We start from the raw sequence: 23,820 nt of genomic DNA on the forward strand, positions 1-23,820 counted from the left end.
CACCTCTTCTGTGCCCAACTTTGCACCCCAAGTCCTGGTTTCCATGATCCACCACCGATGTACCATCGAATGCGCCTTTGGACTCGCTAGGGTGAGGATCTTCAGATGAAACCTCGTGCTCTATTGCTCTTTACTGTACAAGTACATATATGTATGTCATTGGTAAGATCTCCACCATCATGTCTTCATGTTTGATCGTTGCCTCTGGTCGCTTTCTCATCCCCAGTCCTCCTCGTGGTGGCCCTGGCCTTTTTTTTGGCGCTCCACTGTTCTTGACCAGGTGTGCCTTGATCAACTGGTTGTTCCCAAAAGACGGTGACAAGTGGACAAGAACATACAAAAAACATGGGTGCGAATGATGATCCCATACATCCCGTCGCCGCTCCCACCGAAGCTGGCGACGCTCATACTCACCACACAGGCACGACCACCACGACCACCACTACCCCCAAACACCATGGCATTCCCGAACATGGTCATAACCCTTCAAAACAGATAGGTGTCGACGAGAACCCAGACTTGACTCTACACTACTCTCATGAACATCAACATAAGCATCTCCACCACGGTCGTCCTTCCTTGAGTGGTCGCGACGATGAGGTCTTGTACGCCGAAGGCACGACCTTTGACAAGTCCAACATTGGCGAAGTCGGACCTCAAGACTACAAGACTCATCATCTCCGAGCGGCGCAACAACAACAACAACAACAACAACAGCATCCCGTCGTCGTCGACGAAAAGGACTTTGTCGCCGCCGACGCCGAAAAGGGCGCCATCGGCCAGATGGGAGGCGTCCCGGCAGACTCGACCAGCTCCGAGCAAGGCGACGCTCGAAAACATCGCGTCAAGAGGGCCTATGTCAAGTACAAGATCTTTGTACATTTGTTCATCTGGTTATTCTTCACCGGGTAAGTTTGGCACAACCCAGCCGTCCGTCCTCTTCTACCACCCATGACATGATGTTCTCTCTCCTGAAAAGTCAGAGTCCTGACGAGTCCTGAAATCGTTAGCTGGTGGATCGCCGGCCTCGTCCTCCATCGTCACGACCTGGGCTGGCTGATCCCCTTTTTGTTGTACCTCGCCATCACGCTGCGCCTGATCTTTTTCTGGGCGCCCATCACCGTCGTCACCGTGCCCATGCACTTTGTCTGGAACCACACGGGCGTGCGAGTCTACCAGATGGTTCCCGAGAAATTGCGACTCCCGCTGGCCGCCCTGGTCGCCCTCGCCGTCATCCTGGTCGGGTCGTTTGTGTCCGAGGAGTCGGCCGACAACACTCGCGGCAACCGCGCCATCTCCCTGCTGGGCCTCGCCATCATGCTGGCCTTGTTGTGGGTCACGTCCCGCGACCGCCGCAAGATCCGCTGGCACACGGTCATCGGGGGCATGCTGACCCAATTTGTCATCGCCGTCTTTGTCCTGCGCACAAAGGCGGGCTATGACATTTTCAACTTCATCTCCGGCCTGGCGCGAGACCTGCTCGGGTTCGCCGACCAAGGCACCGAATTCTTGACCAACGCCTCGGTCCTCAAGCTGGGTTGGTTCTTGACCGGGGTCGTCCCGCCCATCATCTTCTTCGTCTCCCTCGTCCAGGTCTTGTATTACTTTGGCATCCTCCAGTGGTTCATCCAAAAGTTTGCGACCTTCTTCTTCTGGAGTCTGCGGGTGTCCGGGGCCGAGGCCGTCGTGGCAGCGGCCTCACCGTTCATCGGCCAGGGCGAATCCGCCATGCTCATCCGGCCCTTTGTGTCTCACCTGACCCTGGCCGAACTCCACCAGGTCATGACTTCGGGGTTCGCCACCATCGCCGGTTCGGTCCTCGTGGCCTACATCAGTCTCGGGTTGAACGCCCAGGCCTTGGTCTCGAGCTGCATCATGTCCATCCCCGCGTCGTTGGCCGTGAGTAAGATGAGGTACCCGGAGACGGAGGAGACCATCACCTCGGGTCGCTGCGTCATCCCGGACGACGACGAGCACCGGGCCACGAACGCCCTCCACGCCTTCGCCAACGGGGCCTGGCTGGGCATCAAGATCGCCGGAATGATCGTCGCCACCTTGCTCTGCATCATCGCCCTGATCGGCCTGATCAACGGCCTCTTGGGCTGGTGGGGTCGATACATCGACATCACCCAGGACGGCGAACCTTACCTCACCCTGCAGCTCATCCTGGGCTACATCTGTTACCCCGTGGCCTTCCTGCTCGGCGTGCCCCGCGACGATCTGTTGAAGGTCGCCCAACTCATAGGCATCAAGGTCATCGCCAACGAGTTTGTCGCCTACAACAGTTTGACTTCGGAACAACAGTACATCGACATGAGTCCCAGGTCACAGTTGATCGCCACTTATGCATTGTGTGGTACGTCTCTATCTTTCCCACCGTTCCTTCACTCCATCCTCCCGCGCCCTGTATTTGTCCGTGGCTAATCTCTGTGGGGGTTTTCTTTGTAGGATTCGGCAACTTTGGTAGTCTGGGAACTCAAATCGGCGTCCTTTCACAAATCGCCCCCTCCAGAGCCGGCGACGTTTCTCGTGTGGCCCTTTCGGCCCTCTTTTCCGGGGTCTTGTCGACGCTGACTTCCGCTTCCATCGCTGGACTCTTGGTGACGGACCAAGTCAATTTGAATCAAAAATCCGCTTCGTCTTGATTTGACTTCCCCGAAACCCCCAACAAATGGGGATATGAGAAGCACAAACAAAAAAGAACAAATACAGATAGCTAGTCAAGTTTCAACCATCAGATGCTTACGGAGTAGCGTAACTATCACATATACTCGCTCTGTGCCTGGTCATATAGCCATAAGTCATGAACGTCTAGTTCTAATTCAGTCTTGCGAGATCACGAAAAGAAACGAGAAAAGAAACACAAACACAAGCCGAGTTTTTGCCAATCTCGGGTTTTCCTTGAACCTCATTTACCAAAGTAGGTATCGTCGAAAGCGACACGTCCAGCAACAGTGACAACAACAAACCAGTAGTAGTGTACGAGACTTAGGAACTCATCATCTATGCATATATGGATGGCTGTGCTGTTTGATGCTTAGGTACCAAAAACGGAAGAAAAAACATGCAATGAATGAATGCTTCATAGATCTTGTTCATTCGCCCGTTCGTTGAAGTGTGCAATATCAGTGACAATTAGTGCTGTCAAGTAGATGATGGACGGGACAAAGTACGATGGTATCTGATATCGGAATACTGAATATCAAGTGGACACCCGCATGCGCACACCCCAATCCAATCGTCTCTTCGCTTTCTAGAGGGAGTAAAGATTCCCAGTCCGTTACACGAGCCATGTTCTCCCAGCTTGAGAAGATCCATAACAATAAGAGGCGAGAGAGAAAGAAAAATCCAATCATCAATAAATTTAGACTTGCTCTCTACTATCCTGTCTGTGCTTCATTCCAGCTCGAAGATAGCAAACCCCAACTTTTCCTGGCCCATTCTTGATCCATCGACTTACGGCGAACTGCAAACCCTCCCACCCAACCATTGCAGTCGCCAATCATTTGGGTACATGGCTTCTTCGAGCGTGCAGTATTGGCGCCCAGTCTGGCACCAATGCAGTCTCGAAAGGCCTCAGCTGGATGTGAAAAAAAGTATCTATCGTTAGTATTACAGGGGGAATGCATGGCTGCAAAAATATAATCCAGGGGGTTTCGACGAATGTCAGGAAAGAATCTTTCGTTGTAGTAACAAGGGGAATACTAATTCGACCTAAAATATTAGTTTTGCATTTGGTTAGTAGGGTTGAATGCGTCCTGGATATCCTCGGTATGTCGAAAATGGGTCGTAGCCGGGTCCAAGAAAGGGGATCACGAGGGTCGACGACGCTTCGGCTCAGGTGTGTCGAAATCCAGGAGATCCAATTCATCATCGTCCTCGACTTTTCGCTTAGCGTGCATATTCTTGGATGGTGTAATGGGAGGACTTGTAGTTTGGGGCGGTTGCAAACCAGAATCTGCAGATACATCGGCACTGTTTGGTCCAGGAGAGGCGGGTGCAGGAACAACATCATGCAGCTTGGGCGACTCTTCTCTATTCTCTGAATTGACCACGGAGGGCTGAGGGTCAGCAACAGTGGTCGCAAGGTCATCATCGACAAGATCGACCTCATCATCCTTGGTGATCAGTTTTTCATCGTCATAAGATTCGATGCCCTCTTCGTCTTGAGGAACAGAGTCATCATGCTCCAGATCAATATGTTCATACAACTCGTCAAAGAGGTTTTCGACTTCGACTTCGCCATTGACTTGGTCTTCCTCGGCTTCTTGAGGGTACGCTTCAAGGGTATGCGAGCTATTAGTCTCGTCCTCGTGGACGTGGCTTTCTGGCGCATGACCAGACTCAGATTCGTCGGCAATCTCGTCATGGATCTCATCGGGAAAGCTCTCAACGGCAGGTTCATCATGTAGGTCATCAGGCACTTCTTCAACAGGCACGGATTGATCGGCTTGGGGTGCCTCGTCCACTTTGGTTGGTTCTTGGGCAGTGGTGATGGCTTCAGACTCAGATGGAAGTGGCAAATCAGTCTCTGCATCATCGTAGGTGGCATCAGCAACGGCTTCTGGAACTTCGCCGGCCGCACTCTTGGTAGTGCCATCCTCATCCTGCGTCATGTCCTCTTGCTCTGCCTGATGGGCAACTGTACCTACAACGTTGTCGGGGTTTCGCTCAGCGGGACCTGCATGCTGTTCAGAACGTTCAGGGCTCTGCGCAACGGCCGACTCATCGTGAACTGCCTCTGGCTCGGGCGTATCAACGTATTCAGCAGCTATCTCGGAGAAGGCCTTGCCTTCAGTAGCTGAAGACAACAGGTAAGCATATTGAGAGGCCAAGCTCACCCGGCTGCTCAGGTAACAATACAATGGAGGAATGTCTTGACTGCCATCGTTATGGCAAAGAAGCAAGTATGTGTCGAGGATTTGAGAGAGACTCAGCTGAGAAGCATACTTCGAGTCCTCGCAAATGTGCAGTCCAAGAGAACCGATATCGAGAACAAGCTCGTCATGATGTTCAAGTGTGCCCGTCAATATCTCACGGCACGCCGCAAGCAATTTGTCCAGTGGTTCGAAGGCGAGTGTAGAATCCTGGAGGAAATACACAGCAGACGCGTCTTCCATCATAGGAGGAAACAGTGACATCTCTTCGTCCATGTAATTTAGTGTGACAGGGTGGAGGGGTGGATGCTCGTTGGTGGTCGCGTCTAGAGGCTCGTACTCTTGTGGCACTGATTCCGAAGCACCAAAGGCGTCCGGCGCCGCGGCTGACGGATCTTCACCATCAGCTGGCTCCGGCGTAGGCTCCTCTACGCCGCTCACATTCTGGGGTTGACCATCATCGGCAGATTGATCCTCTGGAGGAACATGATCTTTCTCACGAGAAACATCTTCTCCCAATTGCTCCACTGTGGATTCAAATTCTTCACGGACGATTCCTTCAGAAGGTACTGGGGCAGCTTCGGCAGAAAGTTGCTCATCTTCAACTGGAGCGACTGTCTCTTGAAATGGCTGAGGTTGTGTAACGGCATCAGTGTCAAAATCCCCAAGATCGATCTCCGTACCGACCTCTTTATCATTCTGGGCGAGGTCGCCTTCTGGTTGGGTGGCGTCTTCGACGTCGTCTTCGTAGAGAATATCCTCATCTTCGTCCACATGAATTCCACCAGCGTCTCCATCCATACTGAAATCAAAGTCCTCCTCGTTGGTCTCATCAATCATGTCATCATCGGCCACGGCGGCCTCGGGTTGGTTTTGAACAAATCCAGCGGCATTGTCGTCCATTTGGTCCGGGTCGTCATCAATCATGTCATCATTGACCGAGCCCATGACGGAAGGATCACGAACTGAGTCAAGGTCGATGTCAATATCGTCAGTCTGTCGAAAAGGTGATGATGCCACGTCCATTTGGTCGTCCAGGTGTGGCGCGTCCATGTCGTGGAAAGCGAAAGAAGGTATCGTAGTCATTACTCTGCCGACGAGCTAGTGCGCAGTCTGCCCACGTGTATCAAATCTCTTTGCCTATTACTGTGGTTCTTGGAAGTTCGCGGTTTCGATGGGAGTGGAAAGGAAGGCAAGCGAAAGGGACAAATAGTAACAAGACGCGCGGGGAGGTAGGTGTAGGCTGCAAGCTGGAATTTATCTTGTAAGGACGTAAGTCGGCAGAAAGTTGTTGCAATCAGATAATGATCCAATCATTCATCTCAATAGCAACAGCTTCATAGGAAGCATTGTCATGTAAGATTCACTTCACAAGAAGGTCCGATTAAGGAGGGTGTGAAGAGAGAAAAGGGAGACAGCAGTTGTTGATGGAATGAAATGAAATGAAATGAAATGAAATGAAATGAAATGAATCGAATCTGAAAGCGGGAGAGTTTGAGATTCACGTGACCAGCCACTGTAGCCCAATATGGTTTAGCTCATTTGATGACCACGCGAGACTTCTCGAGGTCCTCTCGTACTCGTATGGAGGATATCGAGTAGAAGGTCAAGTAAGGAGATCGTACTCTGAGGTGTCATATGAAATGGACAGTTGCTACAAAACCAAGTATAGTCTCTATTTCTGTCTATGTCGTTGCTATGCCGCTGTCATGTACGTCTATACCTATTTGTGCAACCTCAGTAGTCTTCGCCGTACATACTCACCGTCAGCTCGCGTCCATTAGTAGTAACACCATCCTTCACCATATTCGTCCAGGGTGAACCGAAACATTACTCTTCTGGCGCTCTATATCCTTGAGCTCTGGCAAATTGTCGACATCGAGATGCTCGTATACAATGCCTGCCTCTCTAAGACAATATTCCACCACACCCATGTATCCCAACGTCTTCTCCTCCGTCAGTCTTCGTCCGACAACCTGTACTGCAATCGGCAAGCCCTCCATCTTCGACGCATCGTAGTATTTGTAAGTACCTCTCTCGATGCTGTTGTTTGGTTTCCATCCTGCTTCGAGCGCATCGAGCTCCTTATCGACCTTTGCAACGGGCACAATGCCTGCAGAGTAATCCAGCAAGTTCCAGAGGAAAGTGTACCCACAGCTTGCCACGGCATCCTTCATGGCACCATGTGGTAGAGCCGGCGTCGCATTAGCGGGGCACAGTATCAAGTCAAACGCCTGCTCCGGCCTATTCCACCATTCATACCAGGTCGCTCGAAATGCTTCGCGCTTGGCCACCCATTGCCACTGTTCGGCCGCGCTCAGGGGGTGAAAGTACTGTAGTATGCTCGCCCAAAGAGGATCACATTTCACATACCGCGTCCAGAGATACCACAGGTACTTGACAGGTCGAGGGAGGGACATGTAGAACTTGATCTGCGCTGCGCCAGGGTCGTTGTGTTCGCCTGTGCGGAAGAACGAGCCGAACGTCTTGCCACCGTCTGCGCAAAGCAAGACACTCGCAATCTGAAGGCCCTGTGCGGGAGTTGCCTTCTGAGGGAAGGATTCAAGCGGAATCTCGACGACTTGATGGCCTGCTTTGCGCAATGCATCTGCCGTTAATTTGAGGCCTCTTGCTATTGCCGGCGAAGGTCGAACCACGCCGTCCGTGCTGATCAGTCCGATCCTGAGTTTCTCCGCTGAGCGGGCTTCGTCGTAAAGCTCCTGCCTCCACGGAATAGGGTGGACAGTGTAGTCGACCTCCCATGGTTTCATTTCGATGAAGGCTTTTGTGAAGTAGGTAAGATCATCGAGCGTTCGCGCCATCGGAGAGAATACACTTGGAATGCCTTCCTGACCAGGCATACTGGTATTCATGCCGACCTTGGGCCACCGCCCCGTGCTGCACCGCAGACTATTGATGCCCGCCCATGCAGCCGGTGTACGTACACTTCCTGCTACATCTGAGCCGATTCCTATCCTGGAGCCGTTCAGTGCAAGAAGTGCTCCTTCACCTCCTGTACTCCCTCCTGGCGAATAGCGGTCATTGTGGGGGTTTCTGGCCACACCCCAGAGGTCATTCGTGCTCTCGAAGGAAAGTAATGTGATAGGCAATGCTGTCTTGACATGTGGTATGGCACCTGCTCGTTTGAGCAATTGGACCATGACTCCATCTTCTGCACACGGTTTAAAGACGTGCCGTGAATATCCAACCGAAACGTCGAAGCCTGCCACTGCAATGCTATCCTTTAGAGACACCGGGATGCCAGCCAGGGGCCCTTGGAGGTTCACATCGGACGATCTGGACCATGCCTCAGCTTCGGGGAGAAGCAATTCTGTGACGCAGTTTGTGCGTTCTTGAGCGATGGCCGCGGTTTTGCCGTACGTTCGAAGGATGTCAACAGGCGAGAGAGTTCCGCTGTGTACGTCTTGTACGAGGGTCGCGATTGGCGCGTTGAGGATGGACCGTTGATGCGATGTCAGTGGTCCTTTGTATACGTCTGGGAGGGATTCGAAACGCGCATCACGCTGGCGCTGCTTTATTACGCTGGACAAAAAGTGAGTACCTCGGTGGAAGACCGATACAGGACAGTAGATGACGCCTTACCAGGCCCGGCGGTGCTCGAAATAGTCAAATGGAGGATACATTGCGGTGATTACATAGTTGGATCGGGCGCTCAAAAAGAAATGTGAGGATCAGAGCGTGGGAATGGCAGAGGATCGAAGTGCCAGATTGAGACATCTACCGATACACGTATTTACGTTGTTTGGGTGACATCGCCGAGTGTTTTGAAGCAAGACGAATATTCGCTTCTCCACGCTTTGATGGCCTTTAATGTACCAATAAATTTCGCTTTCTCTTTTTGTAGGCTCTGCTAGACTTTGAAGACCGCGCCCAGATACGATTACATTGAAACAGATCGACTGTAAATTTCAAAAATCCGTGCCATCCATCATGTCATTTCGGTCCATCGCTAAGGGGAAAGAGAAAGTCGCTCGCTCGCTCGCTGTCCGCTACTGATAATATACAAGGGGCACCTCAGCTGCCCATCTTCAAAACCACTGCCATCGCTGTCGTCTCGTCGTACAAAGTTGGTATAGTGGGTATCTCATACACAGCAATTCACACTCAATATTCTATGTCCACCAGTGTTGTCCCCCATTGCCTGGGTAGGCTCCGGTTGAGACGATTTGATTTGCTTGTAAATGTCGTTGGTATTGCTGGTCGTAGCTCATAATATGTCCTATAATGCCGTCGGGACTTTGGTACACCACCGGGCCGCTGGCAGCCATGGTCGGAGCATAATTTTGCCATGTCTGCATGTCAGCCTGTCCTTGAGGCGAGACACTCGCATTGGTCATAACCACATCAGGAATTTCAGCCGCTGACTGTCTGCGTGAAGGCGGCTGAGAATAATGTTTTGTTTCTATCGTTTGACCGGGGACCGCCAGTTGAGCACCCGCAAGCGGTCTGTCCGGAGGCTGACCGGAGTATGCAATCTGTCTTGGTGTCGCCGAATTTCGTCGCGAGCCAGGATGTACTTCGCTGATTGGAGATAGTATTCTTTCTTGCGGCGGCGTGGGAGGATGGCCAACATCTCTCCCAAACCGGGAATGGGATGGTACGACCTGGTGCTGTCGGATATCTGCAATACTCCTGCGTCGTAAAGCCTGGTCTGCTGGGCCGAATCTGTCTACAGGCGGCGCAAAGCCATCACCTATGATCGGAGAGCTGACAACATGCCCCGGACGTGCAAACTTCGGGTCGTAGAACTGCACGCCATGTTGCACGGTGATGTGCTCGGCTTCCATACTCATTGGACGTCCAGTAGGCTCGTGAGGGACTCTGGGATTTTCCATTGGTACGATGGTCTGGGGAAGAGAAGACTGTGCGCCAATGTTCTGTCCGTCATGCACCTCGGATGCCCGCTGCTCATTGATTGTCATGGTATGTTGGCCGTAGTATGTACTAGATGCTGGCTCCTGAGACATCATGTCACAAGGCATTCCCGGATACGGCCATATCGACTTGTCGTATAGGGGTGGATAGTGTACCCACAAGGGAGGATGGAATTCGGGATTGGACTCTGGTGGATAGCTGATGCTCGGAAATTCATTTTGCTCCGTGGCATTAAACGATGTGGCTGTACTCGTCGTGAAGGAGGGCCGCTCAAAGCTGTTCTGGGGCGGCGCCTCATGGAATGATGTTGCCGTCAAATCGCCATACAGGATTGGTTGTCCAAATGACTGCTGCATATTTGGCTGCCACGGCTGTATGTCGCCTTGGGTAGTCTGGTCAAAGCTGGTGTGTGGCTGTTCGAATTTTAGTTTTTTCTCGACTTGCTGCTGTTCTTGAAATGAGGAAGATGCTGAGCGTTTGAGGTCCCCAGTTTCAACCTTTGTAGGTGGTTTCGATTGACCATCTGTCGATAATGGGCCACCTGTGAACCTCTTCATGCTTTCAGCCTCGGAGTCTCCTTCTGCAGAATCCTCGCGTTGCTCTTGCTCCATCTTCTTGATCTCATCGAGCAGGTCACCCAGAGCAGATATACCGACAGAGGCGATCGAGGATGCTGCAGGGATCGCAGAATCTTGAAATACCTTCAAGGCTCGTTCAACCCGGAGGACATCTTCCTTTACATCGGTGTCTCCACGCAGTCGAGAAATGGCCAAAATGACAGATGCGGAATACAGACCGAAACACCGGAGCCATGAAGAAGCAGCTTTGACGTGATCCAAATCATGGATGTACTGAAATACATCGATGGCATCCCTCACTGTCTGCAGCAAGTTTCTAAAATTGTGCTTCACGACCTTGCGTGACAGTCGAGACCTGCCCGTCTTGGTGGTACCATTCTCCATTTCATTGGTATTGTGAGCCGGATCCTGCAGGTTCAGACGGGCCATATTACAGTGCAATGCGACCTCGAACAGCTGCACCTCGAATTGATGGTCCGCTATAGCAGTCCAAAGTGTCGGATCGGTCAAATTCTCCTGTCGAAGCTGAGGTAGACGGGACTTATGCTTCTGCAGACGTTGGAGTGCATCCTCGAACCTTTGTGCTTGTCCGTCTTCAGGTTTTTCTGACCTTGATTCATTCAAGAACTCCAGCATGAAGGACGAAAAGTCCTCCGTGTTTTGACGAAGTTCTCGCTCCTCGGCCTTCATGTTCTTCAACAATGGCCTGGGGCTAAAGCGGTAAGAGAAAGTTATGGGTTGGCGACCAAGGATGAAGCTGAGTTGAGCATCGAGGTCGATAATGAGCCACCATATGCGACGACAATACTCCGATTCCTCAACAATCTTGTCTTGTTCCACTTCTCCTGGTCAGCTGGATATTAGATCTACTTATGGAGCCTGGGACTTACAGCCAAGTAACTCAGCTTCGCGCACAAGGCAAGGTAGCAAAGTCCAAGCTTGGGCTACCATGCCCTGATCGAGTAGCTTTCTTGCTGACAGACATCGCAAATACAGGCGCCGAAGCGAGCGTGACGAGACGCTGTCCAAATCAGCCACTAGGGCTGAGCGAGGTCCGGCCACAGCCAGGGTTCCTTCATGCTCTTCCAGCATGCCGACGGGGGTACTTGCTTCCTCATCATATTGAACTCTAAAGACTCGAAGCGCTTGAATTGAGTTAACAATGTCGAGGACTCGGCCATCTAAAGACACCATCGATTTGTACTGGACAACAACCGAGTTAGGAAGGAGCTGCTAGACGGCAAAATTGTACATCACGTACCTCGTCTATGCAACGTGCCAACGAGAACTCATCATAAAAAGCATCGTGAGGGCGCAGCACGAAGCGGCCTTCCTCAGCATCATCTTCATAGTCCGAAACCTGATCTTGTGGGCCGAGCCCATCAATTTCGTCGGCTTGGTCATGGGAACTTGACCTGGTCACCTAGAGTGAGTCGTTAGCAAAGCGACGAGACGTGGTGGTACAAGTGCGTACATCATTGTCCTCCCCATCTCTTAGGTGCACACTGGAGTAGTGGCAGCGAGGCTTCTTGCGCTTCTTTTGGCATGTTGTGCAAGGAATTCCGCCAGAGCACTGTAGGCCTTGTCAATCATCATCGAGCGAGACGGTACTGGAGCGAGAGCATACCTTGGACTTGCTCACACGGCAAGGCACACAAGAATTCGCTCGTCTCTTCGGAACTTTTGTGATATTATCACCGTGTGACAATGGAGGCACCGGAGTTGACATTGTCAGGTGTAAATCTCATGGTTCTGTGTAACCATATCCTCCCGACGAGCCGTTGCGTAACCGCAGCCACAGTTGGTCTTCTGGGAGTACCCGTTCGGGTAGGGAGAGATCGAAGCAAAGCAGTGGAACGTCTTGTCAATGCCAAAGGTTAATGTCACAGACTGAGTACTAATAGTCTATCTCACTGATGCGGAGCACGAGGTGACCCAGAAGATAAATACTGAGATCCAACTGTCCTGGTGATCAGTACTTGAGAGGAGCTGAACCTTAGGAGGTAGAGACAGTGCGTTGAGAAAGTCCAGTAGTGTGGGCACAGTAATAAGAAACATCGGTGGCAAAGCAACGGGCTTGTTGACAGCAAGCTGCACGCAATTATGGTGCATTTCATCGGCCTTCCATAGCTCTAAATGCCAATGGAAGCGAGAAGAGGAGTGGTGGAGGATGAGGAGGGGACCTGAAATGGCAGTAGCGTTGGTATCGAAAAGCTGCTAGGATAGAGATGTCTGATCATTGTACCAATCGGGCACAACTTTCAGCTGAAAAGGTTCATAAAGACGACCGCAAAAGAGTCATGGCCAATTCAAAGGCGAGACGAAAAAGGGACTTGGTGGAAGGGTTAGACGAGAAACTGGAGATACGAACCCACCGACGGCTGGTATCCGTAACGCCAATCGAGTCCCACCATCAGCCAGGCCCATTCACGTCAGCTGTGGAGTCCACGAATGTCGAGACGAGAAATGAATACACCGGCTTGAATCAGCAATCAAAAGACCCCGGTACGGGAGCCAGGAGCGGCGAGCATTAGTTTCAGGTCTGTGCTTGACGCTGCAGTGAGTACTGGGGTTAGCCAGCTTACTAGGCGTCAATGGTTGTCTTGGGGCCTTGCAAGATTACACAACAATGTGCCGACCGGGATGGTGCAATGTCGGGCTGCAATGGTGATTTGAGAAGAGCAGATCTGAGGTGCATTTGCTTCCACGAGTCCACGAGATCGTGGTCTCTACCATCCGTGGAAGACAGACAGCCACGAGTCTGCATCGTGTCAATCTCGTAGAGCCGAATTGTGAACGGCCCGAGCAGGTGAACATGATGGATGCAGATCATGACAAATGCTGGACTCGTTTGTCCCTGGCGGCGAAACGACGATCTTGACACAGCGAGGGAGACTCGAGCCTGGCCTGATGCTGGCGGGCTGTGATGGAGATGGAGAAGGCAAGGCAGGGCAAAGTTCAAGGTCATGACAACACTGTGCTCGGACCGGAAACGTTTTCGTGAGCAAAGATAGACGAGATCGCGGTCAGATCTTGCTTGGACGGATGGGTGGGAATTTTGGATCGATCTTGTGTGACCGGGGTCCAACCTGGGTATCACCATTGCCGAGCCCTTTATGCTCTCGAGAGTAATTGGCTTTAAACAAGAACGACAAGCCCTGGAGGTGCGGAGTCTTGAAAAAAGCAAATGAAACTGACGAGGTTTCTAACACTGACAGGCGACCGCCGTGTCGTGTTGCAGTTGCGAGATGCAACAAGAGCATTCTCTCGAGGCCAATCTTGACTCTTCGAGTTGCCCTCCGAACAACCCTTCGTATCCGCCTGGGAGGGCGAAGCTGGCGCTTGAGAGGACCGTTCGACCGAAGGGACGTTCCTAAAGCCCGTGATCCCTAACCCATCCCGGACTCCTCATACCTGAAGCAGTAAGGCCAACACCGAAAAGTTTGAAAGACTCGCTTAACTAGTGTCCCTCAGACCAGAAATTTGACGCCTATTTTCACCTTTCCGGTGCCCCTACTGCACCTAACGTTTGCCTTTGTCTCTAGTTTGGCGAGCCGGAATTTCCGTTTTGCCAATGACCTCTGTAGGCGTCCCTGGCAAGCGTTTGTCCCTGACTTTGACAGCCCACACCGCCCACACCGCCCCTCCAGCAAACAGTACTGTGCAGGTGTCGTGCTGTAAGGATGACGCGGTAGGGCTCAGGCAAGCATGGAACAATGCCATGGTCCTGCAGGATGCCCAGTAAGCACCTCAGCTTCACACTGTCCACGCTAAACATTTGAGCTGATACTCGTCCCAATTGTATGCGTGTCATTGTGTGCGTGTTCATCATGAGCCGCCTACGACACCTCCACAAGAGATCTGGGTATCCATTCGTATTGCAGTCGACGCTATCGACGGGGAGAGGGGGAGAGCCTTCGCCAACGGCTCAGCCCGGGAGCCAGAGAGAACACGGTACAACAGCGGCTTTGGGCGGTGGGCCATGGCCCCACGGCTAACTAGAATCTCAAAACGATAGGAGTGATAGGAACGCCCTGGTGTACCCTAGAGATAGTTGTTGAGGCCTGGGACAATAATAAGAATGATACGCCCGGAAAGCCAGCCAAGACGGCGCGCACATTATTGCTTCATTGGCGCAATCACGCCTGATCGATTCGCTGACATCTGATCCCAACACGAAGCTAGTCTGAATTTTTGGGCGCTTCAGGGAAACTTGGCACTGGGGTATCCCCTACATGCTTCACGTACAATTAAACGGGCCTCGAGACCTACCCCCTTGCTGTGCGTTTCCGCTGGATGACAATAGCTTCAGTCGCCTGAGACGCGACCCGGGGGAATTCTCAATACGGTAGTGGCAATATGGATAACTGAGTAAGTGCTTGCTTGTTCGAACACACCGGGAGGCCTAAACTAGCCGCAATCGACATCGCCATGGCCATGCTTTCTAGGTTCGGGGTTCGCCAGGCCACGACACAATGTCCAGAACGTCAGTAGTGTCGAACATTTAGTACTGTTGAGGGGGGGCAAATTGTGCAGGAAATCAGACCTCAGCCGGGCAGAGTGCGATACGCACGCACTGTGGTGTCTGTCATCCGCGGAACCGTTTCCCCCCGGTCAAAATGCGACACTGACAGCAGCCATATTCATTCGACTGAGTGGTCAGAGGCAACATTAAGTCCCAGATTTGACGTGTATAGATTGGCGCCGGCAGACTCCTCCGACATCCCTGCCATCTTCTGGTTGGCTTTCACGCAGGTCCAGCTCCCAAGTAACAACTCTACATGCAGGAGTAGCCAAGAAGGGTGTCCCCTCGTATTTCTCGCGAACTGCAGGTTCCTATAGGCAGACGAGATCCATCTCCACCACCTCGCAAGTCGCCTGAATTTACGTTCACCCGCAGATTTGGTCTTATAAAATGTTGGCAAAAGCGTGAATCCACGGCGAAAACTGCTCTATTCATGGCAATGATAGTCCATCAGGGGCAATCTGAAGGGGTTCCGAATGATACGGTGTGTCACTCGGCGCTCCCACAGGCTTGCAGTAGACTGTGCCCATCGAAAGATCTACCAATTCCAACTTCACTGGTATGTATGAGCCGGGTCTTACCGATTTCTCCCACCCCTCTGGGGATTTGAGTAACCACATTGGTATGCGGAAGGGATGCAGCCAACCTCGGATACCAGTGTCGTCTTGTCGTACATCTGTTGAAGGTGAATCCCGTCTGATGACCACGACATCCCAGATCTCAGGTAGCTTTGCCTCCTTGAAGTGAAAGGCTCTAAACAAGGCGCGAATAGCCCAGGTGTACATTGGGACTTTCGCCAGCGCCATCTCGGCCCGTTGGAATCTGTCGAGATCGCCAAAACTGGCTTCGATGTCGGACCGCTTGAAGGGCAATTCGATGTTATTCGCACTGTCTCCCCCTTTAATTAAGCCATTTGCCACTGCCCGTAGATACGCGTCAGCCTGCCACCATACACATAGATCAGTGTATCGGCGAAGTGGGCTAGTGCATCGAACATAGGAAGCAACATCTAGGAAAACATGTGGGACTGGACTGGTTGAGTTAATGTGCTCTGGCATCCGCCGTTCAAGGTCGAAAACACCGGTCCCCTTCAACATGGATAGAGGAGCCCCTGGCTGAAAGGAGGACCCAGAGAAATACGCTGGTATATCGCGATCGCCAAACCACTTGCCCGCAGACTCGCAAGCGAGCTGCATGAGCATGGCAGTCAGGGGCCACAAGTCTTCAACATTGGTACTGCGTGAAATTTCAAGATCGTGCGGATGGGTAACCGTAATTGCCGGGTCTCCAACATAATGGTAACTTTTGGAGAGGCGTCCCGGGTCATATTCTTCAACGTAGTGAACGGTTGTCTTGAGATTTGTTCGGAGAAATGCGACGTCCATGTACTCAGAAACCTCCCGGCGCCTCGCTTTCATCCTTGCAACGACGAGTTCCTCTAACTTTAAGAGGGTAGAGCGGTATGGCTCAACATTCTTGACCTCAGCATCCGTCATCGATGGGGGCCCTATCATATCAAGGCGTGGAGGTTGGCCAACAATCATGTAGGATATCCGTTCTGGTTTTGGTTTTCCTAAGAGCGCGAATTCTTCTTCAGGAGTCAGCGTGATCGTGTTGTGTATTCTCGTAGGGCGAACGCGGATGTCTAGCACTTCACCAGACTCGGCGATCAGGGTGCTGACGGTCACTGTAGGCTTCCCAGGGCCGAGACTCACAAAGTCTGTAAACGGCCTGGGAAGCATGTGTTGCATCGTCGTCGGGGTATAGTAGGATCTGGTCACAGCCCGAGCTCGTTTGTTAAATATGTGATCCGGGTCGATGAATGCAGTGGGATGAGCAATATGGACATGGATCCAGTACGTGTCCGGCAAAGCTGGGTGAGGCTCCAAAGAATAACCATCATCCTTGACCACCGTTTTAGCACTATCGACAATGAAGACAGGCATATCTCCTAGATCTTCACGCAAATGCCCCATGGAGTCTTGGAGCAATGCATGGCTCGCGTTCTGGCTCAGTCCAATTTCTTCGCACGTACGTTCAGACTCTGCAAAAATGGCGTCAATTGCCTCAGCCCCTCTCCTTTTGGCTAGAGGCATTGATGTATTTTGATCTGTTGGCTCAAACCACGGTGTCAAAACGCCCAACTCCTGGAGAAGAAGAGTGCCAATCTTGCGTTCGAGCCGCAGTTTGGGATATGCACCGATGGCACGAAGGATCAAAGAGCCGATAGAATGGTTTTTATTTCGATGTAGAGGTGTGGGTAAACGAGCATAACAGTCCCAAAGAAATTCTAAAACCTTCATGTCGTCCTCCGAAAAGACGGTTCCAGTGTCTTTTGGTTCAACATGTCGGCCAGTGGAAGGCTGGATCGAGCTTGGTCCTAGACTTCCAATCGTTGTGGGAGACCGCAGGTCTCGACTCTGCAATATCAAGCCTCGAGCCTTTTCGATGAACTTGGTCAGCGGATTCCGTGCAAGGAGCGAAGACACGTTCTTTCCCAAAGCTGCTTCCGCGGCAGCCTCCTGATATTCGCGAGCCCATGTGCAGACTTGTTCAAAGTGCTCTGCTGCTCTCCGAGGGATAATCGAAACTCTAGAAACGATCAATCCCATCGAAAACGACCGCATCAAAGTGGAGTCTTTCTTAGTTTGGAGGTAAATGCTCATCTCAGCCTCGAAAGGAACATCACCGGAAGTGTCGTTGAATGCCTCGGCGTAGATCTCAGCGTAAGTCAAAGTTCTATAAGCGTCATGGTGGGCAATCCGTTCATATAAAGAGTCCAGAATATCAAGATTGCTTCGGCGAAAGTCCAATACTAAATCGGCCAGCGTTGCAACACGTTGCATTAGAGCAGCACTTTCGTCGTGCGGTATATCGCCTGAAAAATTACGAGCGATAGGGATCTCCTCAATTCCATCCGTCCGCATGTATAAATGCTTGACTGGCAAATGTTTCTTGATAGGTCGCAATTCTTCCTCCGAAGCGAAGTTCTTATAAACAGGGGCGCACTTAAAGTCGACAGTAGAAGTGGTAACCCATCTGCCGTCGCTGAGGAACAGACGATGCTGGTTTTGTAGTACGGAATCCAAGTATATCGCCCACTGCCCCCGAGAGCCAGTGTGTCTTGCGTGTAGGTAGACGAGATCTCCTGGCCAGATTCGTGCTATTGCCTCCGTAGCTTCGACAGAGTCATCTAGCTGGTCAACATCCTGTTCAAGGGTGTCCTCGTCTGATGTCGTTTCTTCAATGAAAAGAGAATTCGGAAGGGTGTCCAGTCTATGTCCCTGGGCATACTGCGCCTCTGCGCCTTCGACCTTCTTCTTTTTGTTTTGGATCGTCCACGTCCGTAGGTGATCCCGAACCACGGACTTTGGAGATTGCGGACGGGTAGATTCTGAGCCAAGTATCGATTCGAGAACGGGAATAGACGGCACGGGAGCACTCTGTTCAGCCTCTGCTGACGACCTACGACCCGTCTGATCATGATACTGTCTCCTCTTGTTTTTCGATGTCCGCGCTTCCAACCCGGAGTTTGTGATCTTGTATGATCGCCATCGTGAATAGGCTGGTGGTCGACAAAGCAACTGTGAGTAACATTCAGGGCATATGTATGGTAGTCGCCGTGTTATCGAGGAGCGCACAGGGCTCGCTGTTGTCCACATGTCCAGCCAGAGGAGAAAGGTCGAGGTAACCAATGAGAAAAGAAGAGACTGAGGGAAAGCAACATCAAAGGAGACAACAATGAGACCAAATGCCTATAGTATCCAGGCAATTACTTCGCATCAGGTTCAGGTTCTCACAGTGATGTATCGACTGGTACTTCGTATGTATTATCGCCTCCCATACGCAGGCAGTTGAAAGTCGTCGAGACTTTTTTCTCCGCATCTCCAACTCATACGTGTCTTAGTAACAAATGCTCATCAAATGCATGAGTGAGTGAGTCAAGCCAGACCGCCACACTGCATACACTGCCTACACCTCCTGCAACTAAACTCACCCTCTCTTGTCCATGATTCTAGTTCTTCTTTCTATCTGGATGCATGTGCTTGAATACGCGAAGGGCCGTGAATATCAGAGCACATTTCAATCTTCCGCGCATTGAAAACGTCACTCCGTCGGTACCGATATATTCCTCCTACTTACTACCGTCACCATGCCTATGATACAACAGCCTGCGAACCAGATCAAATTGACCAATGTCTCACTGGTCCGCTACAAGAAGGGCAAGAAGAGATTTGAACTAGCATGTTACAAAAATAAGCTGCTCGAATACCGCTCAGGCACCGAGACCGATCTCGACAATGTCCTTCAAGTTCCCACCGTCTTCCTCAATGCATCCAAGGGCGAGACTGCACCAAATGCCGAACTTGCCAAAGCCTGGCCTATGCCACCATCCGAGTCCTCGCACAGTGGCAGGTCGGGCGGCAAGGGTGGGAAAAAGGGCAAAGGAAAGGCTGCAGACGAGGGCGAAGACGAGAAATCCTGGAAAGATTCCATTATAGAAGAGATTCTCAAAAAGGGTGAAATACAAGTCAATGCCAACGAGAGAAAAGAACTACTGGAACGGATGGAGCGAGAGATTGTTGAAGAAGTCGCCCAGAGACTGGTCGACCCACAGACGAAGAGGGTGTACACGACCGGAATGATCAAGAAGGGATTAGACGTTCTCACCAAGCAAGGCGGTCACGCCCCCCCTCAAGACTCACTTGGGCACAAACTCGGCAAATTGAACCTGGGAGAAGGTGGGAAAATGGGGTATGGTCTACCGAAAGGCTCCAGCGAGACAAGTGGTCAAGCCACCCCCATGACCGACGACGACAACGACTCGACGAGTGCCAGCACTAGAGGCAAAAAGAGCGACATGCCCATGTGGACCGGCGTCGTGACAACAAAGTCGGTGAAACAGCAAGCTCTTGAGGCCATCCGCGCATTGATAGCCTGGCAGCCCATCCCTGTAATGCGCGCGAGAATGAGGTTACGCATTACCTGTCCGACGAGTATCGCCAAACAGTCAGCAAAGTCCAAGGTGGCCGTGGCGGAAGGGAGTACGGACGGCGACCAAGGCAAAGGTACGGTCAAAGATAGGATCCTTTCATTCGTCGAACAAGTGGAAAGTCAAGACACGGCAGGTGATGAATGGGAGGTCATCGGGTTCGTCGAGCCAGGTGCCTTCAAGGCCTTGGGCGAGTTCTGCTCCGCCGAAACGAAAGGCCGAGGAAGGCTGGAAGTTCTCGATATGGCAGTAACACACACCGACGACTGAATTGCGATGCATGAACACCTACAACGAGGCGCACACACCTCTTGCAGCTATAAATCTCCTTTACGTCCCAAAAGATGACATGAGACGCTATGGACCGGCACCCCGATGTCGCGGCACATGACGATCGTCTCTCTGCCACGAGGTCCAGTCTCCTCCTACCACCCTGGACAAAACAAAACATGCTATAGATGGTAACATCCGTGGTTACGATGCATCACTCACCTAGAAAGGGTGCTGAGTCGGACATGGAAATCGGAGGCATGAGCCAAGTTAGGCAAAAAGAAACAAAAAAAAGGCCAAGGCTCCCACCCCCCAATGTGGGAGAGAGTTAATCATACTCTGACATGACACGAGAAGCATGGTCACAATGATCTATGAAATGAGGACGTTGTTCGGGGGGGTTCCGAGAGGCTTGCTTGCTTGCTGTATGCGACAAAGCCAATGTACTGTGTCACTCAACGACATCTCGCCTCTTCAACGATTGGGGTCGCCGTAGTTTGCAAAGCCTCGATGTTTCCCGCCCCGGACCGAAGTAGAGCCTTGACTCGTTGAGTGGTTATTCACTATAAATATACCTCACATGATCATCATGTTACACCCTCCAAGAAAAAAAGCACGAGCGCGAGGAAAAAGGCCAGAACGATCCCACCAAACCCCCAAGTCATCATTGCGTTAATTTCACCACACAACATGGATGGGACATGGGGTGGTGAGCCGGGTTACTTATCAGGTCCGTCGAGGCAATAAGAGACCGACACCGCCCATGTTTCCTTACCAGATGACAAGGCTGAGCAGTGAGGTGGCCTAAGGAATGGAGTACGTCTTTAGATGGCCTGTTTGTGAGACACATGGTATACAGCACGAAACTTAACGATTTCAAAGTCAAGCATATTTTTGTCATGGTTCATTTAATCATTCATTCGTTGAGTGAGGGCAAACCCCTTTGCTCAAGCTCGTTGTCGTTTCCTTGGATCTTGCCGTGTGGTTGAGTATCAGGGTCTGTCCCCAACCAAGGTGACAGGAGAATAGAACGTCTATAATGCCGCCGTTCAAACCCCTTCAAGTTAAGATGGTTCAAGTTCCCATGCTCCACGACCCATGTTGTTGTTATTGCTCGTAATTCGAATCCACGCCTCGCCCACAAATGTCGTGCCATGCCGTTCCCTGTCGTCAAAAGTTCGCGCCATACCGTGCTATGCCATGCCGATAAGAACCCCCAAAAATCCCAAAATCCCAAATCCCCAGCTTTCCTGCGCCGGGAGTAAAATGCTGTTCGAACACGAGATGTCGAACACGGTTCGTGATAAATCCAGCACACAAGCCAAAGGGACCGTATCCGCCAGGTCGTGTCGTGCTTTTGTTAATGTGTACAAAATCTTTTGTATAACCAGTATAACGAACCCATCACCAACGCCACTTCTTTTCCATAACGTCGTGTGTCCCATCATGTTCATCAAGACGCAATCGCACTCCTCCGGCCCATCCGCACCGGTGGCTCATCGTGGTTTCTGAAATCTCGAGACTTCAAGGTCGCTCTCGTCATTGCTTGCTCCAGCTCCTCCGCGGTGAAAGGGGTGTCGTGTGCGGTTGTCTGCTTCGTCAATACGATCTCGGGGATGTCCAGCGCGACACCGCTGTCGTGTTGCGTCAAGCCCGAGGCGGTCGTGTTGTACTTTGGGTTCTGTTCCGCAGGAGCCGAGGATACGGCGGTGGGTTGATCGGATATGCTTGCTACAAGAAAAGAAAGTCAGTTTCTTGGACGATAGCGCAGGTACGGGGATATGATAAGGGGAGAAGGAGCAACATACTACTGGCAGTCTCGACGTCCAGGGCCGTGCTGGCGGTGAGGCTCTTCTCCCTGGACGTGCTTCCGCTGGAGCTCAGGCTCTCCATATGAGTTTCCGTACGGAGCCCAGAATGTGAGGGTCGGCGACTGGGCGCTCTGCTTTGTATTCTGCTCTGAACTCTGCTTGGTGCACGACTGTGGACCCTACTCGCCGCCCTGCTCTGGACTCTACTTGGTGCTCTGCTCGTCGCTCGACTCTGTGCTTTTGTGCCACCGGGGCTGAAAGTGCCCGAGAGGGCAACACTCGACCTCCGCTTGACTGAGGCAAAGGCGTCGGCGAGGCTGAAGGCGGCAAGGCTGGCGGCATGCTCGGGGTCTACCTTGCCTCTGTACTTGGACCGCGGGATCTCATGGGGCTTATAGTACTCTATGTCTGTGCGGTCGGTGTAGTACGTTTCGCCTGGAGTAGGAGTGTGATGAGTTTCGGGATTGGGCTTTTTATGAGACGACGAGAATGTTTTTCGTAATCTTAATCGGAGACCCATGTTGATGTCTTGAGGAGAAAGTCGGAAGACTGAGGGAAAACGAGGTATATGGTGTCAAGAAGGGTGTACCCTGAGGGTTGTCTGTATCTTCGTATGGTGGTTGAGGTTTTGTAGGATCAAACTGTTTCGGTCTTAGGGATAAGAGATCGGTAGAAGTAGGAGGGAGAGGCAAGGAGTATACAAGCAGGTCAAGGCTATAACAGCTGGCACATAAGTGATTCGACCACCTCCGGATAGATAAATGAAGCTTGGAGTTAAAGAAGAGTTTCTTCAATCAGAACCAGACAGGAAGGATGACAAGACAGAGGGATCGATAGTACGGTTAGTCGAAGCCTGGTACAAGTACAGTACGGAGGAGACTCAAAGGCAGTGGGGGCCGGGGTGTTTGGACATAAAACCAGCCCAAGACGATAGCTGGAATTGCGCATCATTGACGGATTCGCCGTAGACATATTGTGCTAAGGATGAGAGAGTGTTGCACTCCGAGTTATGCGTAGATTGTGAGCGGGTGTAGTATCCACTTGTAGACATCATCTTTATCGCTGAATTCAGGTGTTGTAACGTGCGAGGGCTCCGTATGAGACGTACAGAGGACGTTGAGAGGCCAGAGCAGCTTGAAAGGATAAGCCTCGACCATCCGATAATTCCGCCGCAGGACCGCCCGATAGGTTCCTTGACGTTCCCAAGTGGCCAGAGGCCCGGGCGGCGGACCTTAAGGGCTCCTGATGGCTCCTGAGACAGGCCCCATTGGTGCAGACGCCCGCCTCCCGGTGGGCTGGCAATCCTACCTCACTAAACCCGTTGCTGCTTCTTCTTCCTCCCTGTTTTCTCCAGATTTGCCGTCGTTGCAATGCAACCCGCTTGGAGGCATGGGAACGCCCCGTGGTTGGGATCAAAAGCAATCTCCGATGTTCAGGTGATATTGCAGGGAGAGCAGGCCACGGTTTGTTTATGCAAGTACAGTATGCGAATGGGTCGCCAGCTTCGCAATAAACAACGATCTGCATCTCGTGTCACCAGCACAGAAGGGCCGGTGTCACCTTCTAGAAAAACCTTCTTTCCAGGGGGATCACAGCCTATTCTGTACTCGCCGAGGTCTGGTTGGGTGGCGAGACTGTGGTGTGCTTGTGCCTTGCATTGGGCGCCTCGCTGGGCCCAAACCTGGTGTTGGCGATTTTATCTGGGCATCGCTTGATTTCTGTGCCGTGCCGCGTCAGACTTGGCTCGAGGTTGTGAATCTCACACACGCCATTCAAGGACCTTGTTGTACTTTCTGGACTCGTCCGAGTACTGGTAAGGATTCGTGTCTTCTTGAGATAGAAATGCTCTAGGTCTAACACTAGAGTCCGG

At 51.8% G+C, this 23,820-nt stretch overlaps 7 protein-coding genes across 7 annotated transcripts; 2 read left to right on the forward strand and 5 right to left on the reverse strand.

Moving 5' to 3' along the window:
- The first annotated feature begins 327 nt into the window (after positions 1-327).
- Positions 328-2,796, forward strand: PV06_07822 (uncharacterized protein). Its single transcript, XM_016409105.1, has 3 exons — positions 328-908; positions 1,011-2,356; positions 2,449-2,796. Exons 1-3 carry the CDS (start codon positions 346-348, stop codon positions 2,643-2,645), a joined length of 2,106 nt encoding a protein of 701 aa, XP_016260859.1. The 5' UTR covers positions 328-345; the 3' UTR covers positions 2,646-2,796.
- A 287-nt stretch (positions 2,797-3,083) lies between these two features.
- PV06_07823 (uncharacterized protein) lies at positions 3,084-6,307 on the reverse strand. The gene has a single exon (XM_016409106.1). It carries the CDS (start codon positions 5,961-5,963, stop codon positions 3,813-3,815), a length of 2,151 nt encoding a protein of 716 aa, XP_016260860.1. The 5' UTR covers positions 5,964-6,307; the 3' UTR covers positions 3,084-3,812.
- A 202-nt stretch (positions 6,308-6,509) lies between these two features.
- PV06_07824 (uncharacterized protein) lies at positions 6,510-8,609 on the reverse strand. Its single transcript, XM_016409107.1, has 2 exons — positions 8,481-8,609; positions 6,510-8,420 (listed from the first exon to the last, which is right to left on the reverse strand). Exons 1-2 carry the CDS (start codon positions 8,519-8,521, stop codon positions 6,677-6,679), a joined length of 1,785 nt encoding a protein of 594 aa, XP_016260861.1. The 5' UTR covers positions 8,522-8,609; the 3' UTR covers positions 6,510-6,676.
- Positions 8,610-9,010: 401 nt separating this feature from the next.
- On the reverse strand, positions 9,011-12,080 carry PV06_07825 (uncharacterized protein; the record flags this gene model as incomplete). Its single annotated transcript, XM_016409108.1, has 5 exons — positions 9,011-11,190; positions 11,242-11,554; positions 11,613-11,774; positions 11,826-11,924; positions 11,979-12,080. The coding sequence occupies 5 exons, from the start codon at positions 12,078-12,080 to the stop codon at positions 9,011-9,013; spliced, it is 2,856 nt and encodes a 951-aa protein (XP_016260862.1).
- A 3,080-nt stretch (positions 12,081-15,160) lies between these two features.
- Positions 15,161-18,690, reverse strand: PV06_07826 (uncharacterized protein). The gene has a single exon (XM_016409109.1). It carries the CDS (start codon positions 18,536-18,538, stop codon positions 15,308-15,310), a length of 3,231 nt encoding a protein of 1,076 aa, XP_016260863.1. The 5' UTR covers positions 18,539-18,690; the 3' UTR covers positions 15,161-15,307.
- A 108-nt stretch (positions 18,691-18,798) lies between these two features.
- PV06_07827 (uncharacterized protein) lies at positions 18,799-21,045 on the forward strand. Its single transcript, XM_016409110.1, has one exon. The coding sequence runs from the start codon at positions 19,030-19,032 to the stop codon at positions 20,137-20,139; it is 1,110 nt and encodes a 369-aa protein (XP_016260864.1). The 5' UTR covers positions 18,799-19,029; the 3' UTR covers positions 20,140-21,045.
- On the reverse strand, positions 20,975-23,073 carry PV06_07828 (uncharacterized protein). Its single transcript, XM_016409111.1, has 2 exons — positions 21,948-23,073; positions 20,975-21,870 (listed from the first exon to the last, which is right to left on the reverse strand). The coding sequence occupies exons 1-2, from the start codon at positions 22,468-22,470 to the stop codon at positions 21,593-21,595; spliced, it is 801 nt and encodes a 266-aa protein (XP_016260865.1). The 5' UTR covers positions 22,471-23,073; the 3' UTR covers positions 20,975-21,592.
- Positions 23,074-23,820: the final 747 nt, after the last annotated feature.

This window comes from Exophiala oligosperma (assembly GCF_000835515.1).
Source record: "Exophiala oligosperma strain CBS 72588 unplaced genomic scaffold supercont1.7, whole genome shotgun sequence".
Taxonomy (NCBI): Eukaryota; Fungi; Ascomycota; class Eurotiomycetes; order Chaetothyriales; family Herpotrichiellaceae; genus Exophiala; species Exophiala oligosperma.

Coding starts and splice junctions, on each gene's coding strand:
- PV06_07822 (XM_016409105.1), top strand. CDS start 346: ATGGGTGCGAATGATGATCCCATACATCCCGTCGCCGCTCCCACCGAA. Junction 909..1,010: donor ATCTGGTTATTCTTCACCGG/GTAAGTTTGGCA, acceptor TGAAATCGTTAG/CTGGTGGATCGCCGGCCTCG. Junction 2,357..2,448: donor CGCCACTTATGCATTGTGTG/GTACGTCTCTAT, acceptor TTTTCTTTGTAG/GATTCGGCAACTTTGGTAGT.
- PV06_07823 (XM_016409106.1), bottom strand. CDS start 5,963: ATGACTACGATACCTTCTTTCGCTTTCCACGACATGGACGCGCCACAC.
- PV06_07824 (XM_016409107.1), bottom strand. CDS start 8,521: ATGTATCCTCCATTTGACTATTTCGAGCACCGCCGGGCCTG. Junction 8,421..8,480: donor TTCGAGCACCGCCGGGCCTG/GTAAGGCGTCAT, acceptor CTTTTTGTCCAG/CGTAATAAAGCAGCGCCAGC.
- PV06_07826 (XM_016409109.1), bottom strand. CDS start 18,538: ATGTGGACAACAGCGAGCCCTGTGCGCTCCTCGATAACACGGCGACTA.
- PV06_07827 (XM_016409110.1), top strand. CDS start 19,030: ATGCCTATGATACAACAGCCTGCGAACCAGATCAAATTGACCAATGTC.
- PV06_07828 (XM_016409111.1), bottom strand. CDS start 22,470: ATGGGTCTCCGATTAAGATTACGAAAAACATTCTCGTCGTCTCATAAA. Junction 21,871..21,947: donor GGACGTCGAGACTGCCAGTA/GTATGTTGCTCC, acceptor CTTTTCTTGTAG/CAAGCATATCCGATCAACCC.